This window comes from Stegostoma tigrinum, chromosome 27 (genome assembly GCF_030684315.1).
Source record: "Stegostoma tigrinum isolate sSteTig4 chromosome 27, sSteTig4.hap1, whole genome shotgun sequence".
NCBI classification, from domain to species: domain Eukaryota; kingdom Metazoa; phylum Chordata; class Chondrichthyes; order Orectolobiformes; family Stegostomatidae; genus Stegostoma; species Stegostoma tigrinum.
Genome location: NC_081380.1, coordinates 5424363 through 5451752, shown reverse-complemented (window position 1 = coordinate 5451752; position 27390 = coordinate 5424363). Strand labels below are relative to the sequence as shown.

The window sequence follows — 27390 nt, the reverse complement described above, 5'->3', positions numbered from 1 at the left end:
TCAAGAAGGCAACTCACCACCACCTTCTCAAGGACAGCTAGGGATGGCCAATAACTACTGGCCAGCCAGCAACACTCACATCCCACGAGTGAATTGTGCCATTATTTAAGAAAGGCTGCAAGGAAAAGCCAGGGACTACAGACCAGTGAGCCTAACGTCAGCGGTGGGTAAGTTGTTGGAGGGGATTCTATCCAGGATCTACATGGATTTGGAAAGACGAAGACTAATTTGGGATAGTCAGTTGGCTTTGTGCATGGGAAATCATATCTCACAAATTTGATGGAGTTTTTTGAAGAGGTCACCACAAGTGAAGGCAGAGCAGCAGATGTAATGTAACCTTAGATCATATGGGATCCAGGGAAAGCTAACCAACTGGATGCAAAATTGGATTTATGGTAGGAAACAGAGTGGTGGTACAGGGTTGTTTTCAGACTGGAGGCCTGTGACTAGTGGTGTGCTACAAGGATTGATCCTGGGTTCATTGTTGTTTGTCATTTATGCAAAACGGTTTGGATGAGAATACAGGAGGCATGATGAGTAAGTTTAAGGATGACACCAAAATTGCCGGTACAGTGGACAGTGAATATGGTTATCTAAGGTTACAGGGATCTTGATCAACTGGGCCAGTGGGCTGAGGAATGGTAGATGGAGTTAAATTCAGATAAATGCAAGGTTTGCATTTTAGTAAGTCAAACCAGGGCAGGACTTACACAGTTAATGGTAGAGCCCTGGGGAGTGTTGTCAAACATGGAGACCTAAGAGTGCAGGTACATTGTTCCTTGAAAGTGGCATTACAGGTAGACAGGGTGGTGAAGAAGGTGTTTGGCACACTTGCCTTCGTCAGTTACAGCACTGAGTATAGGAGTTGTACAACTATACAAGACATTGGTTCGGCCACATTTGGAATATTGCATAGAATTCTGGTCACCCTGCTTTAGGAAGGATGTTATTAAAATGGAAAGGGTGCTAAAAAGATTTCCAAGACTGGAAGGTTTAAGGTATAAGGAGAGACTCGATAAGGTGGGACTTTTATCCCTGGAGCGTAGGAGGTAAGGGGTGACCTTATAGAGGTTTATAAAATCATGAGGGGCATAGATAAAGTTAATAGCCAAGGTCTTTTCCTCAAGGTCCAAAACTATAGGGCACAGGCTTAAAGTGAGAGGGGAAAGATTTAAAAAGGACCCGAGGGGCAACTTTTTCACACAGAGGATGCTGTGTATGTGGAACAAGCTGCCAGAGGAAGTGGTAGACATGCTTATGATTACAACATTTAAAAGACATTTGGACAGACATATGAAGAGGAATTGTTTAGAGGGATGTGGACCAAACACAGACGAATGGGACTGGTTCAGTTTAGGAAACCTGGTCAGCATGGATGAGTAGGGCCAAAGGGCCTGTTTCTGTGCTGCGTGGCTCTATGACCCTCTATGGCCTCAATTACAATTACGGTGTCAAAAAATACACCTAACACACAGTAGGATCGGAGTTAACATTGGCTGGAACTTACCATGAGGAGGTTTGAGATATTCCGCAGGGAAGCAATAATATTCTGCAGCTAAAGGATTTCTGCCAAATATAATAAATGGCAGGAATTAGACTCACAGCATTCCTCAACAAATAAACTATAATTGTGAACAAGTGGAATTAAATCCAACAAAAACAGCATAAGCTGAACAACTGCTGTCTCTGTAACTGGGATTCCAGTGCAAAACAAGCTAGTGCTGTCTCTGTATCGTTGCTACACCTCTAAAGAAATTCAGACCAGTTTATATCAAACAGAATGTAAACAGTGACTTACATGTAATCCTGCTCATGTTCATATTGTTTTGCTGGAAGAGAACAAAACTTGTTACATTATTGTGGTAGTTAATACAGGTAGCGCTCTGCCAGCCAGCATTCTACCAGGATGCTCAGAAACTACATTAGAACAATCTGAAGATCTATGGAACCAGCAAGTGAATATAACGGCCTGTGGCAATGGCACTGCTTGGCAACAATCCGCCAAAGATTCAGATAAGAAATAAACAAATTTGCACTTCAACAGTAATGTTCCCCTCCATCAGCCACTCGCTGTACTGACATGGAACTGTATTGCCTGCCATTTCTTCAGTATCACTGGATCAAAATCTGGAACTCCCTCCCTGACAACATTGTGGAAATGCCCGCCTAGTCCAAGGTCTGTAGCAGTTAGAGAGGCAGCTCAGCACTAACTCCTCAAAGACAATTAGTAATGGTGTACAAGGGATGACCAAGCCAGCAATCCCCACATCCCATGAAACATTACAATAATATCTCTGGACTAGGAATCCAGTGGCTCAAGCTAATGCTTTGCAGACACATTTTCAAATCTCACCATGGCAACTGGTCATACTCAAAACAGTAAAATCTAGAATTAGAAGCTAGTCGCAATGATGGTGACCATGAAACTACTGTCACTTGTTGAAAAAGCCCATCTGTTTACCAATGTCCTTTAAAAGGGAAACCTGCAGACTTTACATCTACATATAACTCCAGACCCACAGCAATGTGGTCATCTCTTGCAAGCCACTCAGTTCAGGGAAAATTAGGGACAAACAACAAATTACCTCTTAAATGTAAATCTGGGGTGGCCTCAAGATCAGAGATGGTTGAACTGGGAACTAGTCATACAGACAGAATGATCTAAGCGACTTTATGTTCAGTAAACCTGACAGTAATCTTCCTGGGTTAAAAGAAGTCTGTATGTAAGTAAGGTTACATCTTGCTCTGTGCCCTCGTCCTACACTCAATCTATAATTTAAAGAAACATTCTTTACCATTTACTTTCTTGCATTTCTCTATAACTTCTCAGATGCAGCATTTCTAGTAGGTCCTGTGTTGTACTTTGACCATGGGGAGGTGCCAGCGTTGGACTGGGGTAGACAATATCCAACAGGTTTATTTGCAGTCGCAAGCTTTCAAAGCATAGCTCCTTCGTCAGGTGAAATGAGGGACAAGCCAAAAGATCATACAAATGGTGTGAGTGGAATACTGAACTAAGAAGTCTCTGCGGGTGATCAAGAGTGTCAGACGGTGTGAGTAAAGTGTCAACAGCTGAATACAAGCAAAGGGATGACCTATAATCTGATCAAATAAGGCAGAGAGATAATTACAAAAAATTAAAAATAAGGTGGTGCTGAAGACAAACTAAGTGACTGGAAGTAACATCACAAGGTGTAGAGCTGGATAAACACAGCCCAATGGTATCAATGTGGACTTTGACCTGCCTGTCTCCAGCCACCTATCTTCTCCTTTATCCATCTTCTATCCGCCTCCGCCTCTGCCTCTCTCCCTATTTATTTCAGAATCCCCTTCCCCTCCCCCATTTCTAAAGAAGGGTCTAGGCCTGAAACGCCAGCCTTTCTGCTCCTCTGATGCTGCTTGGCCTGCTGTGTTCATCCAGCTCTACATCTTGTTATCTCAGATTCTCCATCATTGGCAGTTCCTACCATCTCTGACTGGAATAACATGATAAGTATACACAGTCACATACCAAAGTAATAAGTAATGCAAAACTGTACAAACTAATTTAGAGAGATCATAACAATTCATCAAGGTGATGTCAAAACAAGATTTTACAGACACAGAACAACATATCTCCAGAAGGCCACAGCCCTCAGCTCGACATGTATGCTCAAGCCATCAGGAGATGCGTTAATGCCAGATTCATTAGCAGTGCTCACAAGATAGCGCAGAATATCACCCAGGCACAACGCAACACCAACCATGCTCTCAAGACCAATTGCAAAATTGTCATTAAACTAGCAGACAAAGGAGGAGCCATCGTCATACTGACTAGAATGGACTACCTGCAAAGAAGTATACTGATAACTGAACAACCAGGAACAATACAGACAACTACCTGCCAATCTGACCAAAGAACACACCCATGAACTCAACAAGCTGTAGAAGACCTTTGATCCAGTCCTTCAGAGTACCCCACACACTTTCATCCCGCATACTTCTCGCATAGGGTACTTCTACTGCCTTCTGAAGATACACAAAGCCAATTCGGCTGGGCACTCCATTGTGTCAGGCAATGGGACCCTGTGTGAGAACCTATGGCTATGTTGAGGGCATTTTGAAGCCCACTGTACAAGGAACACCTAGCTTCTGTTGCAACACTACAGATTTCTAACAGAAACTCAGCACCCACAAACCAATCAAACCAGGACTATTCCTTGCTACAATCATACAGTCATTTCGACACTCTACACCAATGACCCCCATGATGATGGCATTGCTGTTACAACCTCAGCACACAACACCAACAACTGTCAATTTCCAGAGGCCATCCTATATCTCATCCGCTTCATCCCTGACCACAATGACTTCACCTTCGACAACCAGTTCTCCATCTAGATCATGGAACAGCTATGGGGACCAAATTTGCGCCTCAATATGCCAACATTTTCATGCACAAGTTCGAGCAAGACTTCTTTGCTGCACAGGACCTCAGCCGACACTCTACACCAGATACGCTGAGGACATTTTCTTCCTTTGGACTCATGGCGAGTTATCACTGAAACAACTACATGGCGATATCAACAAGTTTCACCTCACCATCAGACTTACCGTGGACCACTCTTCAGAATAAGCCTCATTCTTGGACACACGCATCTCCATCAAGAATGGCCACCACAGCACCTCAGTCTGCCGCAAGCCCATAGATAAACTCAGAATGCCGCACTTCTCTTGCTTCCATCCTAAATATATTATCGACCAGTGAGCCTGACGTCAGTGGTAGGGAAGCTACTGGAGAAGATACTGAGGGATAGGATCTATTCCCATTTGGAAGAAAATGGGCTGATCAGTGATAGGCAACATAGTTTTGTGCAGGGAAGGTCATGTCTTACCAACTTAATAGAATTCTTTGAGGACGTGACAAAGTTGATTGATGAGGGAAAAGCTGTAGATGTCATATACATGGACTTCAGTAAGGCGTTTGAAAAGGTTCCCCATGGCAGGCTGATGGAGAAAGTGAAGTCACATGGGGTCCAGGGTGCGCTAGCTAGATGGATAAAAAAAAGTGACTAGGCAACAGGAGACAGAGGGTAGTAGTAGAAGGGAGTTTCTCAAATCGGAGACCTATGACCAGTGGTGTTCCACAGGGATCTGTGCTGGGACCACTGTTGTTTGTGATATATGTAAATGATCTGGAGGAAGGTGTAGGTGGTCTGATCAGCAAGTTTGCTGTTGACACTAAGATTGGTGGAGTAGCTGATAATGAAGGGGACTGTCAGAGATTACAACAGAATATAGATAGACTAGAGAGTTGGGCAGATAAATGGCAGATGGAGTTCAATCCGGGCAAATGCAAGGTGATGCATTTTGGAAGATCAAATTCAAGGGCGAACTATACAGTAAATGGAAAAGTCCTAGGGAAAATTGATGAACAGAGAGATGTGGGTGTTCAGGTCCACTGTTCCCTGAAGGTGACAACGCGGGTCAATAAGGTGGTCAAAAAGGCATATGGCACGCTTTCCTTCATTGGGCGGGGTATTGAGTACAAGAGTTGGCAGGTCATGTTGCAGTTGTATAGGACTTTGGTTCGGCCACATTTGGAGTACTGTGTGCAGTTCTGGTCGCCACATTACCAAAAGGATGTGGATGATTTGGAGAGGGTGCAGAGGAGGTTCACCAGGATGTTGCCTGGTATGGAGGGTGCTAGCTATGAAGAGAGGTTGAGTAGATTAGGATTATTTTGATTAGAAAGACGGAGATTGAGGGGGGACCTGATTGAGGTCTACAAAATCATGAGGGGTATAGACAGGGTGGATAGCAAAAAACTTTTTCCCCAGAGTAGGGGACTAAGTTACTAGGGGTCATGAGTTCAAAGTGAGAGAAGGAAAGTTTAAGGGAGATATACGTGGAAAGTATACATAGAGGGTGGTGGGTGCCTGGAATGCGTTGCCAGCGGAGGTGGTAGACGCAGACACGTTAGCGTCTTTTAAGATATATTTGGACAGGTACATGGATGGGCAGGGAGCAAATGGACACAGACCGTTAGAAAATAGGTGACAGGTTAGACAGAGGATCTTGATCGGCGCAGGCTTGGAGGGCCGAAGGGCCTGTTCCTGTGCTGTAGGTTTCTTTGTTCTTTATATTAAAGAAGCCATCCCTACGGACAAGCCCTGTGCATACACAGGATCTGCTCAGATGAGGAGGAACGTGACAGGCACCTAATGGTTTTGAAGGACATCCTCATAAGAACAGGATACGAAGCTCAATTTAATTGATTGCCCGTTCAACGTGCCACAGCGAAAAACTGCAATGGTCTCTTCAGATGACAGATATAGGATAAGACCAATACAGTACCCTTCATCATCCAGTACTTCCTTGGAGCTGTGTTCTTCGCAGCCTACAGCATGTCATTGATGACGATGAGCACCAAGATCATCTCTACACCTATACTTCTCACCTTCAAACAACCGCCAAACTTTAAACAGACCATTGCACGCAGCAAACTACGTAGCCTTCAGGACAACACTGACCACAACACCACACAACCCTACCATGGCACCCTCTGTGAGACATGTCAGATCATTGACACGGACACAACCATCACACATGGGAACACCACCCACCACATATACAGCAGATACTCATGTGTCTTGGCCAATGTTGTCCATCTCATATGCTGCAGGCATAATGCCCCAAGGCATGGTATATTGGCGAGACCATGCAGATGCTACTACATCGTATTGAATGGACACTGCACAACAATCACCAAACAGGGATGTTCCATCCCAGGTGGGGAACATTTCAGCGGTCAAGGACATTCAGCTTCCAATTTTTGGGGAAGAATCCTCCAAGGTGACCTTTGAGATAGACAGCAATGCAGGGTCACTGAGCAAAAATAGACAGCCAAGTAAAGTACCCACAAAGATGGCGTCAACGGTGATTTTGGGTTCGTGTCACACCACAGTGTTCTATATCTATAAAATCTTCCTTACTGTCCTGTTTTGACACCATCACCTTGATAACTTAGATAACAAAATGTGAGGCTGGATGAACACAGCAGGCCAAGCATCATCTCAGGAGCACAAAAGCTGACATTTCGGGGCTAGACCCTTCATCAGAGAGCTAGGCCCAAAAAGTCAGCCTTTGTGCTCCTGAGATGCTGCTTGGCCTGCTGTGTTCATCCAGCTTCACACTTTGTTACCTTGGATTCTCCAGCATCTGCAGTTCCCATTATCTCTGATCACACCTTGATAACTTGTTATGATCTCTCTACCTTAATTAGATTGTATCGTTTTGGACTACCTATGACTTGGTTAGACCATCGGCATGCGACTCTTACACCTATCGTGTTACTCCAGTCATTTGGTTTGTCTCCTGCACTACTTTATTTATAATTTTTTCTAATTATCTTTCTGCCACATTTAATTGGATTATGGGTCATCCCTTTTGCTTGATCATCAGCTATTGACACTTTATTCACACCATCTAACATTTTTGATCACCTGCAGAGACTTACAATTTGACACTCCACTCACACCACTTGTATGATGTTTTGATCTCCCTGCCCTTGACCTATCTGCCCTTAAATCTGTGCTCTATATGTTTCTCTCTCAATTCACCTGATGAAGGGGCTATGCTCTGAAAGCTTGTGATTTCAAATGAACTTGTTGGACTATAACCTGGTGTCGTGTGACTTCGTCCTTTGACCAAAACTGGACACAGCTGTCAAGGTGAAGGAGCAAGTTACTGCACATGCTGGAATTGTTGCACAAATGTTGCCCCCTCCACACTTTATGTCAGTTCTGATGAAGTATCATTTGTGGTCAGACTAGAAACGTTAGCTTGCTCTCTCTCCACATATGCTGCCTGACCCACTGTGATTTCCAACTCTTTTTGCTCTCAGGGTGGATTTGCCTGGTGTTGAGTTGGATCTAGCCAGTGCTTTGAACAGTTTAACGATGAACTCGTCGAAATCTTTTCCTGGATTTGGAAATACAAGTGATATGATCGACACTCAGAATTAAAGCTGTGATTCACTATGGTTACCAATTGGCCTCACCTGCACTCTGCTACAGCACTCCAGAAGTCATTTACTTACCAATATCTAGGTTGCCGTAGCTTGGTGGGCTGCCTGATGCTGTTAGAAAAGAGAATGGAGTTTAATATGACACAGCAAGTGTTAAAGCAGTAAAATCCTGCCACCTGTGCATATGTGCTCCCAAACAATGTCATAATTGGCACATGTACAGTACACACTTTTACTCTAAGTAGTACATTTTTGCTTTCCTGTTTCTTTAGAACTGCGCATCAGCAAAGATTAGTTTCAAAGCGAGTGAAAAGTTAAATATCAAGTGTTACACAGACAGGTAAATTCAAGATAGGTGGGCACACAAATATCAGGACTTTTTGTTTTCTGTTCTCAGCCTCAACTTTTCTTAAACCCTTTCCTGAAAGATTGTTGTACTCCAGTTCCCTAGGTAATGACTTCTCCCCACAGCTTGTTAATTTTCCCATCTTTCACATTCAACTGTCAGTACTAAGCACTGGTGGGGGATTTGACTATGTAGAACATCAGCACAATACTCACCTCTACAAAATCACCAATTAGGAAATGACAGCTCTGAACATATCTTAAAGGAGATATGCAAAAGATGAGCTAATAAAGTGTTGACTCTTGTTTTTTTATAGGAACAGGAGGAAATGATTCAAGCCATTAAGCCTGTTCCACAATTCAGAAATCTATCAATCTCAATCTTAAATTAACATCTGACCCATCATCAAGTGCTGTTTGCAAAGACTGTATCAAACTTCTACCACCTTTTGTGTGTGGAAGCACTTTACAAATCAGTAAGATCTGGCTATAATTCTACACCAAGTTTTCTGAGCCCGTGTTACTGGAAATACTGTTTCTGTGTGGTCAACTGCTTCCCCTCAGTTTAAAAATTTCATTCAAATCACCCATTAACTTTTTAAACTCCAGGAATACAACCCTAATTTGTGTAATCTCTTCTTGGTGTAAATCTTATCTGCATTCTCTTCAAGGCCAATATACCCTTCATAAGATATGGTACCCAGGACAACTCTCTGTTCTCCAGGTGTGGCCAAACAAAGGCTTTGCATTGTTGTGATATGACTTATACTAACCCCTTGTATTCTAATCCTCCCAATGTAAAGACTAGTATTGAATTAGGATTTTTGACTATTTTCTGCACCCATCCATGAAATTTTGATGATCCATGTGTGTGGACTCTAAGTCTCTCTCAGCCTTTTAGAAAGTATCCTGTACATCTCCAAATAGAATTGCCTCAAACTTGCCTATGTAGAATTACCATTGTTTTGCCCATTCACATAGTCTATCAATAGCCCCTTGTAAGTTTATGCTTCTATCCATACTGTCATCTTTCTTAAAGTCATAGAAAACTTGAATATATTTTTCTCATCCCATCAGTGAATTAGTTGACAAATACATTGAATAACAGAAGGCCCAACAGAAATCCCTGCAGGGCACTACCACTCACATGCTGCCAATGCGAGTTTGCCTGCTCATGATCCGGCCACTCAGTCAATTTCCAAACCAGATTAATAACCTACCTTCAATTCCATGAGCTTCAACTTTAACTGACAGGCTACTAAGAGGATCTTTTTCAAATAATTTCCAGCAATATGTAGAACATAGAACACAGAACAATACAGCACAGTACAGGCCCTTCGTCCCACGATGTTGTTACCCTAAACCTAAGGTCTGTCTAACCTCCAGCCCTACCTTTTACTATCATCCATTTGCCTATCTAATAGCCGCTTAAATGCCCTTAATGAGGCCGAGTCCACTACCTTCTCCGGCAATGCATTCCACGCCTCTACCACTCTCTGAGTGAAGAAATTACCTCTGACGTCTCCCCTATATCTACCTCCACTCACTGCAAAACTGTGCCCCCTCATAATGGCTACCTCCACCCTAGGGAAAAGACTCAGGCTGTCCACTCTATCTATACCTCTGATCATTTTGTACACCTCTAATCAAGTCACCTCTCATTCTTCATCATTCTAAAGAAAAAAGCTCTAGCTCTCTCAATCTTTCCTCATAAGACTTTACCTCCATTCCAGGCAACATCCTGGTAAATCTGCTCTGCACCTTTTCCGACGCTTCCACATCTTTCCTGTAAGGAGGCGACCAGAACTGGACACAATATTCCAGATGTGGCCAAACGATGTTGAATATTTTCTGTCCACTACCACCCTTTGTCTAAGTGTCAGCCAATTCTGAATCCAATCTGCCACATTTCCTCCTATCCCATGTCTCCTTACTTTCTGCATGAGCCTACCATGGGGAACCTGATCAAACGCCTTACTTAAATCCATCTATACTACATCCACTGCTCTACCTTCATCCATGTGTTTAGTCACCTCTTCAAAGATTTCAATAAGGTTTGTGAGGCATGATCTACTCCTCAAATAACATCCACTGCCCTTTCCACTACTTCAAACACCTCTTGAAAATCTTCAGCTCAGTTAGTCAGACAAGACCTGTTGTCGAAATTCCTGCTGATGGTTTTCAAACAGCACTGTAAGATATCTTGAATCGCCCGATCCTTAATTACTTCGGAGCATATCTGCCCAACTGGCACGCCAGGAGGTAGGTGGTAGTCCCCAGGAGGTAGCTGCTTGTGACCTGCCGGGCTGGTCTGCGATACAAACAGGGACAGGAAAGTGGATCTGAAATTTATTGTAGATCTGTTCGCCCAAACCACAGGACAATACTCTCCTGCATTTGCTGCTGTTGGATTCACTGTGACTGGAGGAGGAGTCGCAGTGATATAGCTCCTTGGTTCCCATTGGGTCCATTCTTTCTCCACTTCGGACCAAACTTTCTCTTGCCATCCCTCACACGTGCATCTCCCTGAAGGTGCACTAGATGGCAGCACAGACCTGGCCAGGGAGGTCACAGCACCCACCCTTCTGCCTGGGACATATGGAGTGTCACCTACGAAGAATCTCCACATCTTCACTGCCATTCCCACATTAGTACAATGGTCAAACCTCACAAACCTAGGGAGAGGGAATCAGTGTGGGAAGGAGGGAAGGAGAGAGTTTATGTGGAAGTGAGCAAGAGTAAATGAGACCTGGAGTCTTGAGAGTGAACCAACCACGTGCACATGCACATGCACCCACGACTCCCCACAAAAAAGCCTGGGAGAAAAGGAAAACCCAGACTCAAAGGCGATCTGCTTCGAGAGGTGCCCCGAATGTTTGTATGAAGTCTGCCAAGCCCAGTACAAAGGATGTCCCACCAGGGGAGAAGGTGAGGTCAATGATTGTTCAACTAAAGTACTAGCTCAGCCCTGGTCCCCACCCTCTTCCCTGGTGATCAGGGCTTTGGGGTCTAGTCTGTCTCTCTCTCTCTTTCTAGTTCTGCTTCTGGTGAAAAACAAAATTGAAAAAGAATTATTCTGCTTGGTAGTTTTCTTAAATGATCAATTTATTTATTTTAATTTTTTTAATACATGAAGAATGTTGTGCCAAACCTTATCTTTCCAAAATTTGCCCATTAATTGAGAAAGAAAATTGAGAAAGAAGTGTGGTCCCTCATGCAGAAAGTTTGCACATCCTTGTTTCAGATTCTAGTAATTCCCTAGATTCTCTCTCACTTTTAAACAGCAGAGCGACATGTATAAATTTTATGGAACAGCTCCTTATTTAAGTGACATTCCACCTCTGATCGTCTAGGCTCACCAACACTGCAGTTACACTTGAAGGATCAGGATGAAGTTTTTGGCAAGTATGAGAGGCATAAGGCATGCAGAGAAAATGTGGCAAAGGACAGACTTTCAAAAAGGGAGCAAGTATGAGGAAAGAAAGTCAAAAGACATGGGCAAGAGACATCAAGGCAACAAGGAGAAAAACTAAATGAAATACAAACAACACGAGAAAGAGAGACAAAAAGTGAAGGTAGGGTGAACGTGACAGAAAATGTGGGAGGACAAGATGCAAGCAGAGTTAGAGACACATCAGGTATTTTTTGCCTGTGAGTAATCTTGACGATCTGCCACCATTAACTAACTCAAGGACTGCCCTGGGCATGGAACTCAGAATGTCTTTCATACAAACCTGGTTGAACTTGTGAAAGTGAATGATGTGTGGCAGCCATATTCCTGAAAAAAGTTAGAATATTATTAAAGATCAATAAATTACTTCCTATACTTAGCAAGTCCATAAATACAGCAGCTCAAGCCAATTGTATACATACACACACAAACACTTAATGTTCTTATTGCTGGTCAACTCAAGGGGGAGAACATTTAGGGTTTTTGTTTACATTATTGGCTATATTTTGCACTACATTTCTTACCCCATCGCTGGTCCTGGCCTTGGTGTTTGTTCTGGTCGAGATACTTAAAAAAAAGACAACATTTTGTCCATTAAAAAAGTTTAAAAGCTCAATAATGACAATAGCATCTTGTGATATTAGTAACATATAACAATAGCATAACATCTCAAAGTTCTTCATGTGCTGAACCTAAAAATGAAGCCTTGCACTTTTCTTGATCTCAAGATGTCCAAACTGCTTTGTAGACAAGAATAAACAAGATAATTGAGAATAGCAGTAGACTATTAGGCCCCTTGAGCCTGCTCTATCATTCACTGCAATCCTGGATGATCTCCTGCCTCAGCTCCTCTTCCCTGGTCACCCCCCACAGCCTTGATTTCTTAAGAATGTTGGTCTCAGCCTTTAATATATTCAGTGATGCAGCTTCCACAATGCTTTGAGTAGAAAAAGCCAAAGATTCAAACCCTTAGGTGAAGAATCCTAAATGATCAACTCCAAATTTTGAGACTGTGGCCCTGAGTTTCAGACTCTCCATCCAGGGAAATCACCTCTTATTGTCAACCCTATCAAAACCTTTCCGATTCTCATATTTTCAATGAGATCACTGATTATTCTGCTGAACGCCAAAGAATACAGGTACAATTTATTCAGCCAAGAACTGTCTCATCCCAGGTACCAAAGTAATGATTCCTAGCAATACTGCCTCTGATGCGAGTGAGATTTTTTCTCGTAAATTAGATACAAAAGGAAGTTCATGTCATCGAGGCAGAAGACATCAATGTGGTATGAAATGAGGCAATCAATGAGGAGTCACAGCAATAAAATAGCATCAATTAGAGTCATCGCACTGTACAGCACAGAAACAGACTCTTTGGTACAACTTGTCCATGCCAACCAGATATCTAAGTTAATGTTGTCCCATTTTCCAGCATTTGGCCAATATCTCTCTAAATCCTTCTATTCATACACCCAAACAGATGCCTTTTAAACATTGTAATTGTACCAGCCTCAATGACTTCCTCTGGCAGCTCATTCCATATATGCACCACTCTCTGCATGAAAAAGTTGGCCCTTAGGTTCCTTTTATATATTTCCCCTCTCACCTTAACCGTACCCTCTGTTTTTGGACTCCGCTGACCTGCAGAAAAGACCTTGGCTATTGACCCTATCTATGCCCCTCATGATTTTACAAACCTGTATGAGGTCAACCCTCAGCCTCCAACGCTACAGGGAAAATAGCCCCAGCATATTCAGCCTCTCCCTGTAGTTCAAGCCCTCCAACCCTGGCAACATCCTTGTAAATCTTTTCTGAACCCTTTCAACTTTCACAACATACTTCTTATAGTAGAGAGACCAGAACTGAATGCAGGTTTCCAAAAATGGCCTAACCAGTGTCCTTCACAGCCGCAACATGACCTCTCAACTTATATACTCAATGCCATGACCAATAAAGGCAAGCATATCAAATGTTGTCTTCACTATCCTGTCTACTTGCAACTCTACTTTCAAGGAACTATGAACCTCCACTCCAAGGTCTCTTTATTCAGCAACATTCCCCAAGACCTTAAAATCACATGTACGAGTCCTGCCTTCATTTGCCTTTCCAAAATGCAGCACCCCACGTTTAGCCAAATTCAACTCCATCTGCCACTCCTGGGCCTATCATCTGATCAAGGTCCCATTGTACTCTGAGGTAACCTTATTCACTGTCCACTACACCACCAATTTTAGTGTCAACTGCAAACTCACTAACCATACCTCCTACGTTCACATCCAAACTACTTATCTAAATGATGAAAAGCAGTGGAAACAGCACTAATTCTCGTGGCACACTATTGGTCACAGGCCTCCAGTCTGAAGAGCAACCCTCGGCCTCCACCCCTTTGCCTTCTACCTTCCAGCCAGTTATGAATCTAAATGGCTAGTTCTCTCTGTGTTCCATGTGATATAATCTTGGTAAGCAGTTTACCACATGGAACCTTGTCGAACACCTTACTGAAGTACGTAAAGATCACGTCCACCCCTCTGCCTTCATCAATCCTCTTCGTTACTTCTTCAAAAAAAACTCAGTTAATTTGGTGACACATGATTTCTCACACACAAAGCAATGCTGACTGTTCCTAATCAGTCCTTGCCTTTCCAAATGCATGTAAATCCTGTCCGTCAGGATGCCCTCCAACAACTTACCCACCAGTGATGTCAGAATCACTGGTCTATAGTTCCCTGCCTTTTCCTTACTGCCTTTTTTAAATAGTGGCCCCACATTAGCCAACAAGTACTTCACCTGTGGTTGTCGATGAATCACATATCTCAGCAAGCGGCCCAACAATCATTCCCCTTGCTTACCACAATGTTCTAGGGTGCATCTGATCAGGTACCGAAGATTTATATACCTTTATACGTAATGAAACATTCAGCACATCCTACTCTGCAATATGGACATTTTTCAAGATGTCACTTATTTATTTCCCCGAGTTCTCTAGCTTCCATACCTTTCTCCACAGTAAACACTGATGCAAATTACTCATTTATTATTTCCTGCACTTCCACACATAGGCAGCCCAGGGGATCTTAAAGGGGCCCTAATCTCTCCTTAGTTACCCTTTTGTTGTTAATGTATTTGTAGAATCCCTTTGGATTCTCCTTAACCCTATTTGCCTAAGTTAATCAAGTCTTCCTTTTGCCCTTCCTGATTTCCTTCTTAAGTATACTCCTTTATACTCTTCTTTGAGGGAATCACTCAAATTTTGCTGTCTATATGTGACATATACTTCCTTCTTTTTCTTGACCAAAACCTCAATTTCTCTAGTCATCCAGCATTCCCTACACCTACCAGCCTTACCGTTCACCCCAACAAGAAGATACAGTCTCTGGACTCTTGTCTTATTTTTGAAGGCTTCCCACTTTCCAAATGTGTCTTTACCTGTGAATATTTGCCTGCCCCAATCAGCTTTTGAAAGCTCTATCCAAATACCATCAATATTGGCCTTCCTCCAATTTAGAACTTTAACTTTTAGATCTGGTCTATAATTTTCCATCACTATTTTAAAACTAGTAGAATTGTGGCCACTGACCCCAAAGTGCTCCCTCACACTGACACCTCAGTCACCTGCCCGGCCTTATTTCCCAACAATAAGTCAAAATTTTGCTCTTTGTCTAGTAGGTACATCCACATACTGTAGCAGAAATTTTTTTTCTACAAGCTTAACAAATTCGTCTCCATCCAAGCCCTTAACACTACGGCAATCCGAGTTTATGTTTGGAAAGATAAAATCCATAAAGACACTTTATATTCTTACACATGACTGAGATCTTCTTACAAATTTGCTTCTCAATTTCCTGCTGACTATGGTTGGGGTGTGGGGTGGTGGTGGTGGGGGGGGTCTACAGTATGATCCCATTAAGATGTTCATCCCTTTTTTATTTCTTAGTTCCACTCAAATAGCTTCCCTGCATATACTCCCAGGAATATCCTCCTTAAGGACTGCCGTAATGTTATCCCTTATCAAAAATATCAGTCCCCCTCCTCCCTTGTCCCCCTTTCTATCCTTCTTATTGCATTTATATTGTGCAGCATTAAGAAGCCAGTCCTGTCCATTCCTGAACCATATTTCTATACTCATTATGAAATCCCAGTCCCACTTTCCTAACCAGGCCTTAAGTTCACCTGCCTTACCTGTTAGGCCTCTTGCATTGAAATAAATGCAGTTTAATCTATCAGTCCTCCCTTGTTCCCTGCTTTGTTCCTGCCTGCCTTGACTGTTTGACTTGCTCCTTTTCCCAACTGCATCAGTGTCAGACTGATCTGCTTTCTCAGTATCTCCCTTGGAACAACAACCCCCAAACCCCCCACACCACCCTCCCAACCATCACCCAGTTTAAATCCTCCCAAGCAGCTTGAGCAAATCTACCCACCAGTATATTAGTCCCCTTCCAATTCAGGTGTAATCCATCCTTCTTATACAGGTCACTTCTACCCCAGAAGAGATTCCAATGATCAAAAATTGTGACTTCTCCCCTACACCAGTTCCTCAGCCTTGCACTCATCCGCTCTATCCTCTTATTCCTACCCTCACTAGCTCATGGCACTGGGAGTAAATGAGATACTACTATCCTCAAGGACCTACTTTTTAAACTCCTGCTAATTTCCTACATTCTCTCCTCAGAACCTTATCCTTTTCTCTTCCTTCAGAGGGTGAAGATAGATAAGTCCCCTGGGCCGGATGGGACTTATCCTCAGATCCTCTGGGAAGCCAGGGAGGAGATTGCCGAGCCTTTGGCATTGATCTTTAACTCGTTATTGTCTACAGGAATAGTGCCAGATGACTGGAGGATAGCAAATGTGGTTCCCCTGTTCAAGAAGGGGATTAGAGACAACCCTGGTAATTATAGACCAGTGAGCCTTACCTCAGTTGTTGGTAAATTGTTGGAGAAGGTTATAAGGGATAGGATTTATAATCATCTAGAAAAGAATAAATTGATTAGGGATAGTCAGCACGGTTTTGTGAAGGGAAGGTCGTGCCTCACAAACCTTATTGAGTTCTTTGAGAAGGTGACCAAACAGGTAGATGAGAGTAAACCGGTTGATGTGGTGTATATGGATTTCAGCAAGGCGTTCGATAAGGTTCCCCACAATAGGCTATTGTACAAAATGCGGAGGAATAGAATTGTGGGAGATATAGCAGTTTGGATCGGAAATTGGCTTGCTGAAAGAAGACAGAGGGTGGTAGTTGATGGGAAATGTTCATCCTGGAGACCAGTTACCAGTGGTGTACCACAAGGGTCGGTGTTGGGTCCACTGCTGTTTGTCATTTTTATAAATGACCTGGATGAGGGCGTAGAAGGATGGGTTAGTAAATTTGCAGACGACACTAAGTTCGGTGGAGTTGTGGGTAGTGACGAAGGATGCTGTAGGTTGCAGAGAGACATAGATAAGCTGCAGAGCTGGGCTGAGAGGTGACAAATGGAGTTTAATGCATACAGGTGTGAGGTGATGCACTTTGGTAGGAGTAACCAGAAGGCAAAGTACAGGGCTAATGGTAAGATTTTTAGCAGTGTAGATGAGCAGAGAGATCTCGGTGTCCATGTACACAGATCCTTGAAAGTTGCCACCCAGGTTGACAGGGCTGTTAAGAAGGCATACAGTGTTTTAGCTTTTATTAATAGGGGGATCGAGTTCCGGAACCGAGAGGTTATGGTGAAGCTGTACAAAACTCTGGTGCAGCCGCACTTGGAGTATTGTGTACAGTTCTGGTCACCGCATTATAAGAAGGATGTAGAAGCTTTGGAAAGGGTGCAGAGGAGATTTACTAGGATGTTGCCTGGTATGGAGGGAAGGTCTTACGAGGAAAGGCTGAGGGACTTGAGGCTGTTTTCATTGGAGAGAAGAAGGTTGACAGGTGACTTAATTGAGACATATAAAATAATCAGAGGGTTAGATAGGGTGGATAGGGAGAGTCTTTTTCCTAGGATGGTGACGGCGACCACGAGGGGACATAGCTTTAAATTGAGGGGTGAAAGATATAGGACAGATGTCAGAGGTAGTTTCTTTACTCAGAGAGTAGTAAGGGAATGGAATGCTTTGCCTGCAACGGTAGTAGATTCGCCAACTTTAGGTACATTTAAGTCGTCGTTGGATAAGCATATGGACGTACATGGAATAGTGTAGGTTAGATGGGCTTGAGATTGGTATGACAGGTCAGCACAACATCGAGGGCCGAAGGGCCTGTACTGTGCTGTAATGTTCTATGTAATTAGTTCCAACGTGTACAACGACCTCTTGTTCGTCCCTCTCTCCTTTGAGAATATTCTGCACCCTCTCCGAGATATCCTTGATCCTAGCACCAGGGAGGCAACACACCATTCTGATGTCTCGCTGTCGGCTGCAGAAATGTCTGTGCCTCTGACTCGAAAGTCCCCTATTGTAATCAATGGCTTGGAACCTGACGTACCCCTCGTTACATTAGAGCCAGTCTCGATACCAGAAACCTGGCTGTCAGTGCTACATTCCCTGACAGTCCATCACCCCTTACCTTTTCCAAAACAGCATCCTTGATTGAGATGGGAACAGCCACAGGAGATTCCTGCACTACCTGCCTACCCCTGCTACCGTTCCGGGAGGTAACCCATGTACCTGACAGTATTAATAAGGTGTAGAGCTGGATGAACACAGCAGGCCAAGGAGCATCAGAGGAGCAGGAATGCTGACATTTCGGGCCTAGACCCTTCATCAGAAATCGGGGAGGGGAAGGGGGATCTGAAATAAATAGGGAGAGAGGGGGAGGTGGATCGAAGATAGGTGGAGCGAAGACAGACCGGTCAAAGAGGCAGGGATAGAGTCATTAAAGGTGAGTGTAAGTGGGGAGGTAGGAAGGGGATAGGTCAGTCCAGGGAGGACGGACTGATCAAGGGAGCGGGCTGAGGTTAATAGGTAGGAGATGGGGGTGGGGCTTGATGAGGGAGGAGGGATAGTGTGAGGAAGGACAGGTTAGAAGGGCAGGGACGAGCTGGGCTGGTTTTGGGATGCGGTAGGGGAGGGGAGATTTTGAAGCTTGTGAAGTCCACATTGATACCATTGGGCTGCAGGGTTCCCAAGCGAAATATGAGTTGCTGTTCCTACAGCCTTCAGGTGGTATCACTGTGGCACTGCAGAAGACCGAGGATGGACATATCGTCTGAGGAATGGGAGGGGGAGTTGAAATGGTTCACGACTGGGAGTTGCAGTTGTTTATTGTGAAACGAGCGTAGGTGTTCTACAAAGGTTACACTTTTAAAAGGTCACTTAGTTGCTCCTGGGCTGTGAGCTTCCCCACACAGGTTTCTCCAAGGTCAGCTGTGAATTTCACGGTTTATGTTTTCTAAGAACTAACTCGGATGTCCAGGCATAGTTGAAACGAAACAGCACAGGCAGTTAGCTGTAAAGGTTCACTGCTGGGTCACAGAGCTGTACAGGTTTACTGCTCCATTTTCTTCAGCTCCCACCTGATCCCTGCTTGGTCTCTCTTCCACTCTTTTTAAACATGCTGTTGTTTTTATCTCTTTCTTTCTCCCAAAGTTCCAAAACAATGCAACAGTGTATAAAACTGTTAATCACTGCTCCAAAAATTCGAGGAAATCAGCTCCAACACTGAAAATACCTAAAAAACGGAGCAGCTCTTACAGCCTTAATTTTTTCCCATCCTCCAACTTGTATTACCCAGAATCCTTTTCCAGAATCAGATAAAGAGGCAGTTTAAAAGACATTGGCAGACATTAAAGTAGAAACGTCATCAGGTCCTGGGTTACAGGAACAAGTCAGGGTGGAAGTGCATTGGCTCTGGCTACAGTTTTCCAATCCTCCATGGATTTTGGATGAATGCCAGAGGACTACAGGACTGCACAAGATATACATCTGTGTAAAATAAATTTGGAAAGGCACAATCCTGGCAACTCCAGGCTTGGCAAACTACTGTTGCTTGTGACACCTTGGAGACAGTAACCCAGAACAATTACAGTTGCACTTGGAAAATCAGGGGCTAATTAATGAAAAAAATGACAGCTAGAAAAGGCAAGATAATAAAATGTGAGATGATAAAATGTGAGGCTGGATGAACACAGCAGGCCAAGCAGCATCTCAGGAGCACAAAAGCTGACGTTTCGGGCCTAGACCCTTCATCAGAGAGGGGGATGGGGGGAGGGAACTGGAATAAATAGGGAGAGAGGGGGAGGCGGACCGAAGATGGAGAGTAAAGAAGATAGGTGGAGAGGGTGTAGGTGGGGAGGTAGGGAGGGGATAGGTCAGTCCAGGGAAGACGGACAGGTCAAGGAGGTGGGATGAGGTTAGTAGGTAGCTGGGGGTGCGGCTTGGGGTGGGAGGAAGGGATGGGTGAGAGGAAGAACCGGTTAGGGAGGCAGAGACAGGTTGGACTGGTTTTGGGATGCAGTGGGTGGGGGGGAAGAGCTGGGCTGGTTGTGTGGTGCAGTGGGGGGAGGGGATGAACTGGGCTGTTTAGGGATGCAGTGGGGGAAGGGGAGATTTTGAAACTGGTGAAGTCCACATTGATACCATATGGCTGCAGGGTTCCCAGGCGGAATATGAGTTGCTGTTCCTGCAACCTTCGGGTGGCATCATTGTGGCAGTGCAGGAGGCCCATGATGGACATGTCATCAAGAGAATGGGAGGGGGAGTGGAAATGGTTTGCGACTGGGAGGTGCAGTTGTTTGTTGCGAACTGAGCGGAGGTGTTCTGCAAAGCGGTCTCCAAGCCTCCGCTTGGTTTCCCCAATGTAGAGGTAGCCGCACCGGGTACAGTGGATGCAGTATACCACATTGGCAGATGTGCAGGTGAACCTCTGCTTAATGTGGATTGAGAACGCCCTTGACCGCGTCTCCCGCATCTCCCGCGACACATCCCTCACACCCCGCCCCCGCCACAACCGCCCCAAGAGGATCCCCCTCGTTCTCACACACCACCCTACCAACCTCCGGATACAACGCATTATCCTCCGACACTTCCGCCATTTACAATCCGACCCCACCACCCAAGACATTTTTCCATCCCCTCCCCTGTCTGCTTTCCGGAGAGACCACTCTCTCCGTGACTCCCTTGTTCGCTCCACACTGCCCTCCAACCCCACCACACCCGGCACCTTCCCCTGCAACCGCAGGAAATGCTACACTTGTCCCCACACCTCCTCCCTCACCCCCATCCCAGGCCCCAAGATGACATTCCACATTAAGCAGAGGTTCACCTGCACATCTGCCAATGTGGTATACTGCATCCACTGTACCCGGTGCGGCTTCCTCTACATTGGGGAAACCAAGCGGAGGCTTGGGGACCGCTTTGCAGAACACCTCCGCTCAGTTCGCAACAAACAACTGCACCTCCCAGTCGCAAACCATTTCCACTCTCCCTCCCATTCTCTTGATGACATGTCCATCATGGGCCTCCTGCACTGCCACAATGATGCCACCCGAAGGTTGCAGGAACAGCAACTCATATTCCGCCTGGGAACCCTGCAGCCATATGGTATCAATGTGGACTTCACCAGTTTCAAAATCTCCCCTTCCCCCACTGCATCCCTAAACCAGCCCAGTTCATCCCCTCCCCCCACTGCACCACACAACCAGCCCAGCTCTTCCCCCCCACCCACTGCATCCCAAAACCAGTCCAACCTGTCTCTGCCTCCCTAACCGGTTCTTCCTCTCACCCATCCCTTCCTCCCACCCCAAGCCGCACCCCCAGCTACCTACTAACCTCATCCCACCTCCTTGACCTGTCCGTCTTCCCTGGACTGACCTATCCCCTCCCTACCTCCCCACCTACACCCTCTCCACCTATCTTCTTTACTCTCCATCTTCGGTCCGCCTCCCCCTCTCTCCCTATTTATTCCAGTTCCCTCCCCCCATCCCCCTCTCTGATGAAGGGTCTAGGCCCGAAACGTCAGCTTTTGTGCTCCTGAGATGCTGCTTGGCCTGCTGTGTTCATCCAGCCTCACATTTTATTATCTTGGAATCTCCAGCATCTGCAGTTCCCATTATCTCTGATAGCTAGAAAAGGCGAACTGTGTTTGACCAAGTCTGAGTTTTTTTTTTAAATAACCGAGAAATCTAATGAGTAGTGCAGTGTTGTGGAAAGAAACTTTCAAAGCAAAAATTGATAAAGTAAACACGTAACAGATTTGTAGACTAGATTTAAAGCAAAGGATCTAAAATTGGCGAAGGGATATAAATGAGAGAATAGAGAAGAATGGCTGTTAGAAAGCATTTGGTTATATTCCTCAGAAGACAGTATTGAAATCACTGCTCTTGATAAGTATGCTACTCATCTGGATCTGAGAAAATTTGTGGAAGACACAAAACTCAAATGCTGTAAACAGTGGAAACGGCAACAAACTTTGGTCAAGAAGGCACACGGCATGCTTTCCTTCATCAGACGGGGTATTGAGTACAAGAGTTGGCTGGTCATGTTGCAGTTGTATAAGACTTTGGTTCGGCCACATTTGGAGTACTGTGTAAAGTTCTGGTTGCCGCATTACCAAAAGAATGTGGATGCTTTTGAGAGGGTGCAGACGAGGTTCACCAGGATGTTGCCTGGTATGGAGGGATCTTGCTATGAAGAAAGATTGAGTAGATTAGGATTATTTCCATTAGAAAGACGGAAATTGAGGGAGGACCTAATTGAAGTCTAAAAGATCATGAGGGGTATAGACAGGGTGGATAGCAAGAAGCTTTTCCCCAAGAGTGGGGGACTCAATTACTAGGGGTCATGAGTTCAAAGTGAGAGAAGGAAAGTTTAAGGGAGATATGCGTGGAAAGTTCTTTACACAGAGGGTGGTGGGTGCCTGGAACACGTTGCCAGCGGAGGTGGTAGACGCAGACACGATAGTGTCTTTTAAGATGTATCTGGACAGGTACATGGATGGGCAGGGAGCAAAGGGATACAGACCCTTAGAAAACAGATGACAGGTTTAGACAGAAGATCTCGATCGGTGCAGGCTTGGAGGGCTGAATGGCCTGTTCTTGTGCTGTAATTTTCTTTGTTTTTGCTCTTTGAAATACACTGGTGAAGTGAAGACAGGAAAAGTAAGAGGAGACAAAATTAAATAGAACAACTTTAAAGGGGTGCATGAACAGACAGACCTGCAAGCGTATGCACACAACTTGTTGAAGGTGGCAGGACAAGTTGATACGTCTGGTTTTTTTTAAAGCCTATGATTTAATTTATAGTGGAATAAAGTACAAAAACAAAAAGGCTATGTTATCTGTTTTGTCAAACACTGATTATTCCTTAGCTCGTCTGACATTTTCAATTTTGAGAGACCTATTTAGGAAAGATCTTTAAAGACATTTGGTGGAGAGATACCAGGGCTGAATGACTTTAATTATTTGGAGAGACAGGAGAAGCTGGGGTTTTCACTTTAAAGCCGTGAGGGGATTTGGTAGAAGATGGCAGGCAAAGCAACCAGACGTGACATAAAAGAAACACAGTGAGCTGTTATGACCTAGAATACACAGCCTGTCGGAATGATGAATGCAAATTCAACAGCAGTTTTCAACAAGGGCTATGGGACTAATTGGACAGCCCTGCCAAAGAACCAACATAGATCCGATGGACCAAAATGGCCTCCAGTACCAGATGCTTCTGTAATTTAGTTTCTTTTCATGTAGTCATATGTTAACACTTACTTACCAGTATATGATCTAACTACTTCAAATCGCTTCTTGTCTTCATTTCTAAAAAGAAATGGCAAGTTGTATGAAAAGGGAACATTTCTTTTCAGTCTTATGGCCTAAATATCATGTTTAACAAACAGAAATCCCAATGTACATTAAAAACAATATGAGTAAGAACTCCTAATTATAAAGCAGGTAACACCTTCATTCCACAATCCATGTTGAATATGCAAGGTTTGCAGAACATCCAGAATTGGACAGATTATCATTAAGCAACATCTGAGCTATATAATAATCAGGCATTGACCATCTGCAGCAGAAGTGAATTGAACCACCTCACTTTGCCTATTCTCCACCTTTATAATATCCCTTATTTCAAACACATACCCTTTCATTCCTGTATTGGAATGGCCTCCTTGGTCATTAAGGTTTACTCAACAATCTTGCAGACTTTTCCCACGTTTGCTCAAGCAGCAAGAAGCACATTAAGCCTTCGATAAAGGCAATATGAGTTAGCTCCAACACTGTATCCTGGGATTTCCTTGCATGCCTCTCAGTCACACTCTGGAACCACGGCACCACTCACTAACTGAGATAATGGGAACTGCAGATGCTGGAGATTCCAAGATAATAAAATGTGAGGCTGGATGAACACAGCAGGCCAAGCAGCATCTCAGGAGCACAAAAGCTGACGTTTCGGGCCTGGACCCCTCTGATGAGGGGTCCAGGCCCGAAACGTCAGCTTTTGTGCTCCTGAGATGCTGCTTGGCCTGCTGTGTTCATCCAGCCTCACATTTTACCACTCACTAACTGTCTGGGGATGTGCCTGTACCCAACATTAAAGGGCACTTCCATGATGTCCCACAATGCCTGTATCTCCAGCTCGACAAGCCTAAGCTGCGGTTCCTTGTGTTACAGGTACTTGCTGCCATGCTCTACCCAAGCCTGGTTTGGTTTATTTAATCAGGTATTTAATCAACTTGACAATTTCTTTTTGAAAAGAAACTCAGTAAAATCTGTCTAGTTTAAGGCATTGATTGATTAAATACTGGTATTTAAAGTACCATACCACCTCTCCTATGCTGCAGCAACCCCTTAAGATTGTTCTCTGACCCTTCCGGCAGATGTACCACCACCCTTTTCAACATTTGCATTCTTGGCCCACTCTCTCTTCCATTGCTTTATACTCACAGGGTTTCTCTCTCACTGTTTCCCTGTCTGTGCCGCTTTTTATGCATACGCTTAACAATGGTGTATTATAGATTACTTAGAAGATCATTTTAGCTGCAGTCTGGCACATTGGTGGAAGGTCCAATTTTATTTCTTGCTCTCAACACACTTGTGTTAGAAGGATCTGCAAGGTGAAACTCAACCTGTTTTGCCATGTTATGAATGAATCTTCCTTGGCCATCATATCTTGGAGTGGATCTCAGAGTGACTACTACCCACTGCCCTTCCAACAGCTACTGATCAACATTGTGTTAATTTTGAAGAGTGTCTCATTTACTGATCCTAATTGTGTAATTTACAAATAAAGCACATCAGATAAATCTCACAGGCTCTTGAGCTTCACATAATGCCTAATCTATAATCAAACACTACAGTTGTCGGACTTGTACTTACATGTGAACACTTTGACCCATTTTCCTGGTCTCCTCTCTGATTATAGCTGTGGATGTAAGAGGAACAGCCATTAGTTCACCAAGCCATTCCTAAGTTAAAAGTAATGACCCTCTTAATTCTTCATCCTATCTATTTTCCACCAGGTTTCTCCTCCATCACCTCTCACCCAACAAAAACTCTTCAATTAGCTGCACATCACCTAAATCAGTCACATTAAACTTAACTATGAATTCTTTTTGAGAAATTACAACAAATCTTTGGCTTACTGATCTACAGTTCACTGATTTTCCTCTCTTACCATTCTAAAACAGTGGAGTGACTTCTCTCTTATTGATCCGGGGATGTGGGTGTCCCTAAATGCCCTGCAGAAGATGATGGTGAGCTGCCTTCTTGAACTGCTGCAATCTTTGAGGTATCAGTACACCTACAATGCTGCCAGGGAAGGCCTTCCATGATTTTGACCCAGTGACACTGAATGAATGGTGATGTAGTTCTAACCAGGAAAGTGTGGGGCTTGAACAGGAACGAGTGGTGGAGATTACACATTTGAAGATACTTTGAAGGACCCGTGGCAAGTTACTGCAGGGCATCTTGTATGTGGTACACATTGCTGCCACTGTGTATTGGTGGGGAAGCGCGTGAATATCTGTGCGCTGCCAATTAAACAGCTGCTTTGTCCTGGATGGTGTCAGGCTTCTTCAGTGTTACTGGAGCTGCACTCATCCAGGCAAGTAGGGAGAATTCCACCAGATTCCTGACTTGTGTCTTGTGTTTGGAAAATAGCAGTGGGAAGACAGGTAGTGAGTTACTTGTGACAGAATGCATAGCTTTCAATCAAAAGGAACAATTCTCAAATCAAAAGAAATTGTGAAGATTATAGTCATGCTTTTCTAGAGGGCTGTCACCTACTTCCTAGAGAAATTTAGGATGGAAACTATATGGTTTTATTTTTTCATTATGTTAATGCTGGTGTGACCCTGACCTTAATTTACTATTAGCTTATTTAAAATGCTAACCTCTAGTGATTTCACTCTTGATGGGCTGTGGGCATAGCAGGCAAGACCAGAATTTGTCGCTAATCTGCAATTGTTCTTGAATCAAATAGATTGCTAGACCTTTCAGTGCAATAATACTGAGGCTATCAACAGTAAATGAAGCAAATATGCCATTAGTTGAAAAAACAGAGTATCAGTGGGAGATGGTCAAAAACTTATTGCACTGTGATGCCAAATTAATTTATATCCTTAAGGGGCAAAAGCTTTATCTTAAATTCAAAATGATTGGTCGAGAGATTTTCCCTTTGGGAATATGAATGATTGAAGAAATGAGGGGCAACATAAAACAAAGCACACACAAATGCTAGAACTTTTGCAATTCAGGTGAATAGGAGAGACACAGGCCACGCAGAAGGCAGTTAGAGTCAACGCATTATTGTTGCTATGGAGTGTCACATAGACCAAACCAGGTAAGGATAACAGATTTCTTTCCCTGAATGAATGAACTGTTTTACGATTATCAACAATATTTTATCATTATCACCAATGATTTCCTGGTCACCACATGAAAAACCATACTGAGACTGGCTTTCAATTCCGTACTTGTGAATTTACTTAAAATGACATAAAACATTTAAGAAACAATGGACATCCTAAACTTGTGTTCACAATATCACTACTGTCAATTTGTGAGCAGCCCACAAGCTTCAAAATCTCCCCTCCCACTACTGCATCCCAAAACCAGCCCAGCTCATCCCCACCTCCCTAACCTGTTCTTCCTCTCACCTATCCCCTCCTCCCACCTAAGCCGCTCGTCCATTTCCCACCTACTAACCTCAACCCGCCTCCTTGACCTGTCCGTCCTCCCCAGACTGACCTATCCCCTCCCTACCTCCCCATCTATACTCTCCTCTCCACCTATCTTCTCCATCTATCCATCTTCGGTCCGCCTCCCCCTCTCTCCCTATTTATTCCAGAACTCTCACCCCATCCCCCTCTCTGATGAAGGGTCTAGGCCCGAAACGTCAGCTTTTGTGCTCCTAAGATGCTGCTTGGCCTGCTGTGTTCATCCAGCCTCACACCTCGCTCTTAAACACCTTTTTTTGTAATATAATTGCAAAACACTTACACTGAGTTTGCTATTCCCTGCGATCTTCTTTTCATAGTCCTTTTGTATACATCGCTATCTATTTGGGCACCCTTTGCTATAACTTTGTATTCCTTTCACAAGGGAGAGACCTGCTTGACCAATCTCTTTGAATTCTTTAAAGAATTAAGATACAGTACACAAAAGCAACAGAGATGATGTAA

The 27390-nt window shown here is 44.0% G+C and overlaps 1 protein-coding gene across 6 annotated transcripts in view; it reads right to left on the bottom strand.

Annotated features, from left to right (window-relative positions):
- Positions 1-27390, bottom strand: part of LOC125464771 (linker for activation of T-cells family member 2-like) — a 132026-nt gene that overhangs the window by 28888 nt on the left and 75748 nt on the right. For all 6 annotated transcript variants that reach the window (XM_048557578.2, XM_059655380.1, XM_059655377.1 and 3 more), the window contains exons 3-9: positions 25085-25130; positions 23478-23521; positions 12329-12371; positions 12088-12131; positions 8081-8119; positions 1799-1829; positions 1508-1566 (exon numbers count right to left, since the gene is read on the bottom strand). In XM_048557578.2, coding sequence (XP_048413535.1) covers positions 1508-1566; positions 1799-1829; positions 8081-8119; positions 12088-12131; positions 12329-12371; positions 23478-23521; positions 25085-25130 — 306 coding nt within the window. The remainder of the gene's footprint in view (positions 1-1507; positions 1567-1798; positions 1830-8080; positions 8120-12087; positions 12132-12328; positions 12372-23477; positions 23522-25084; positions 25131-27390) is intronic.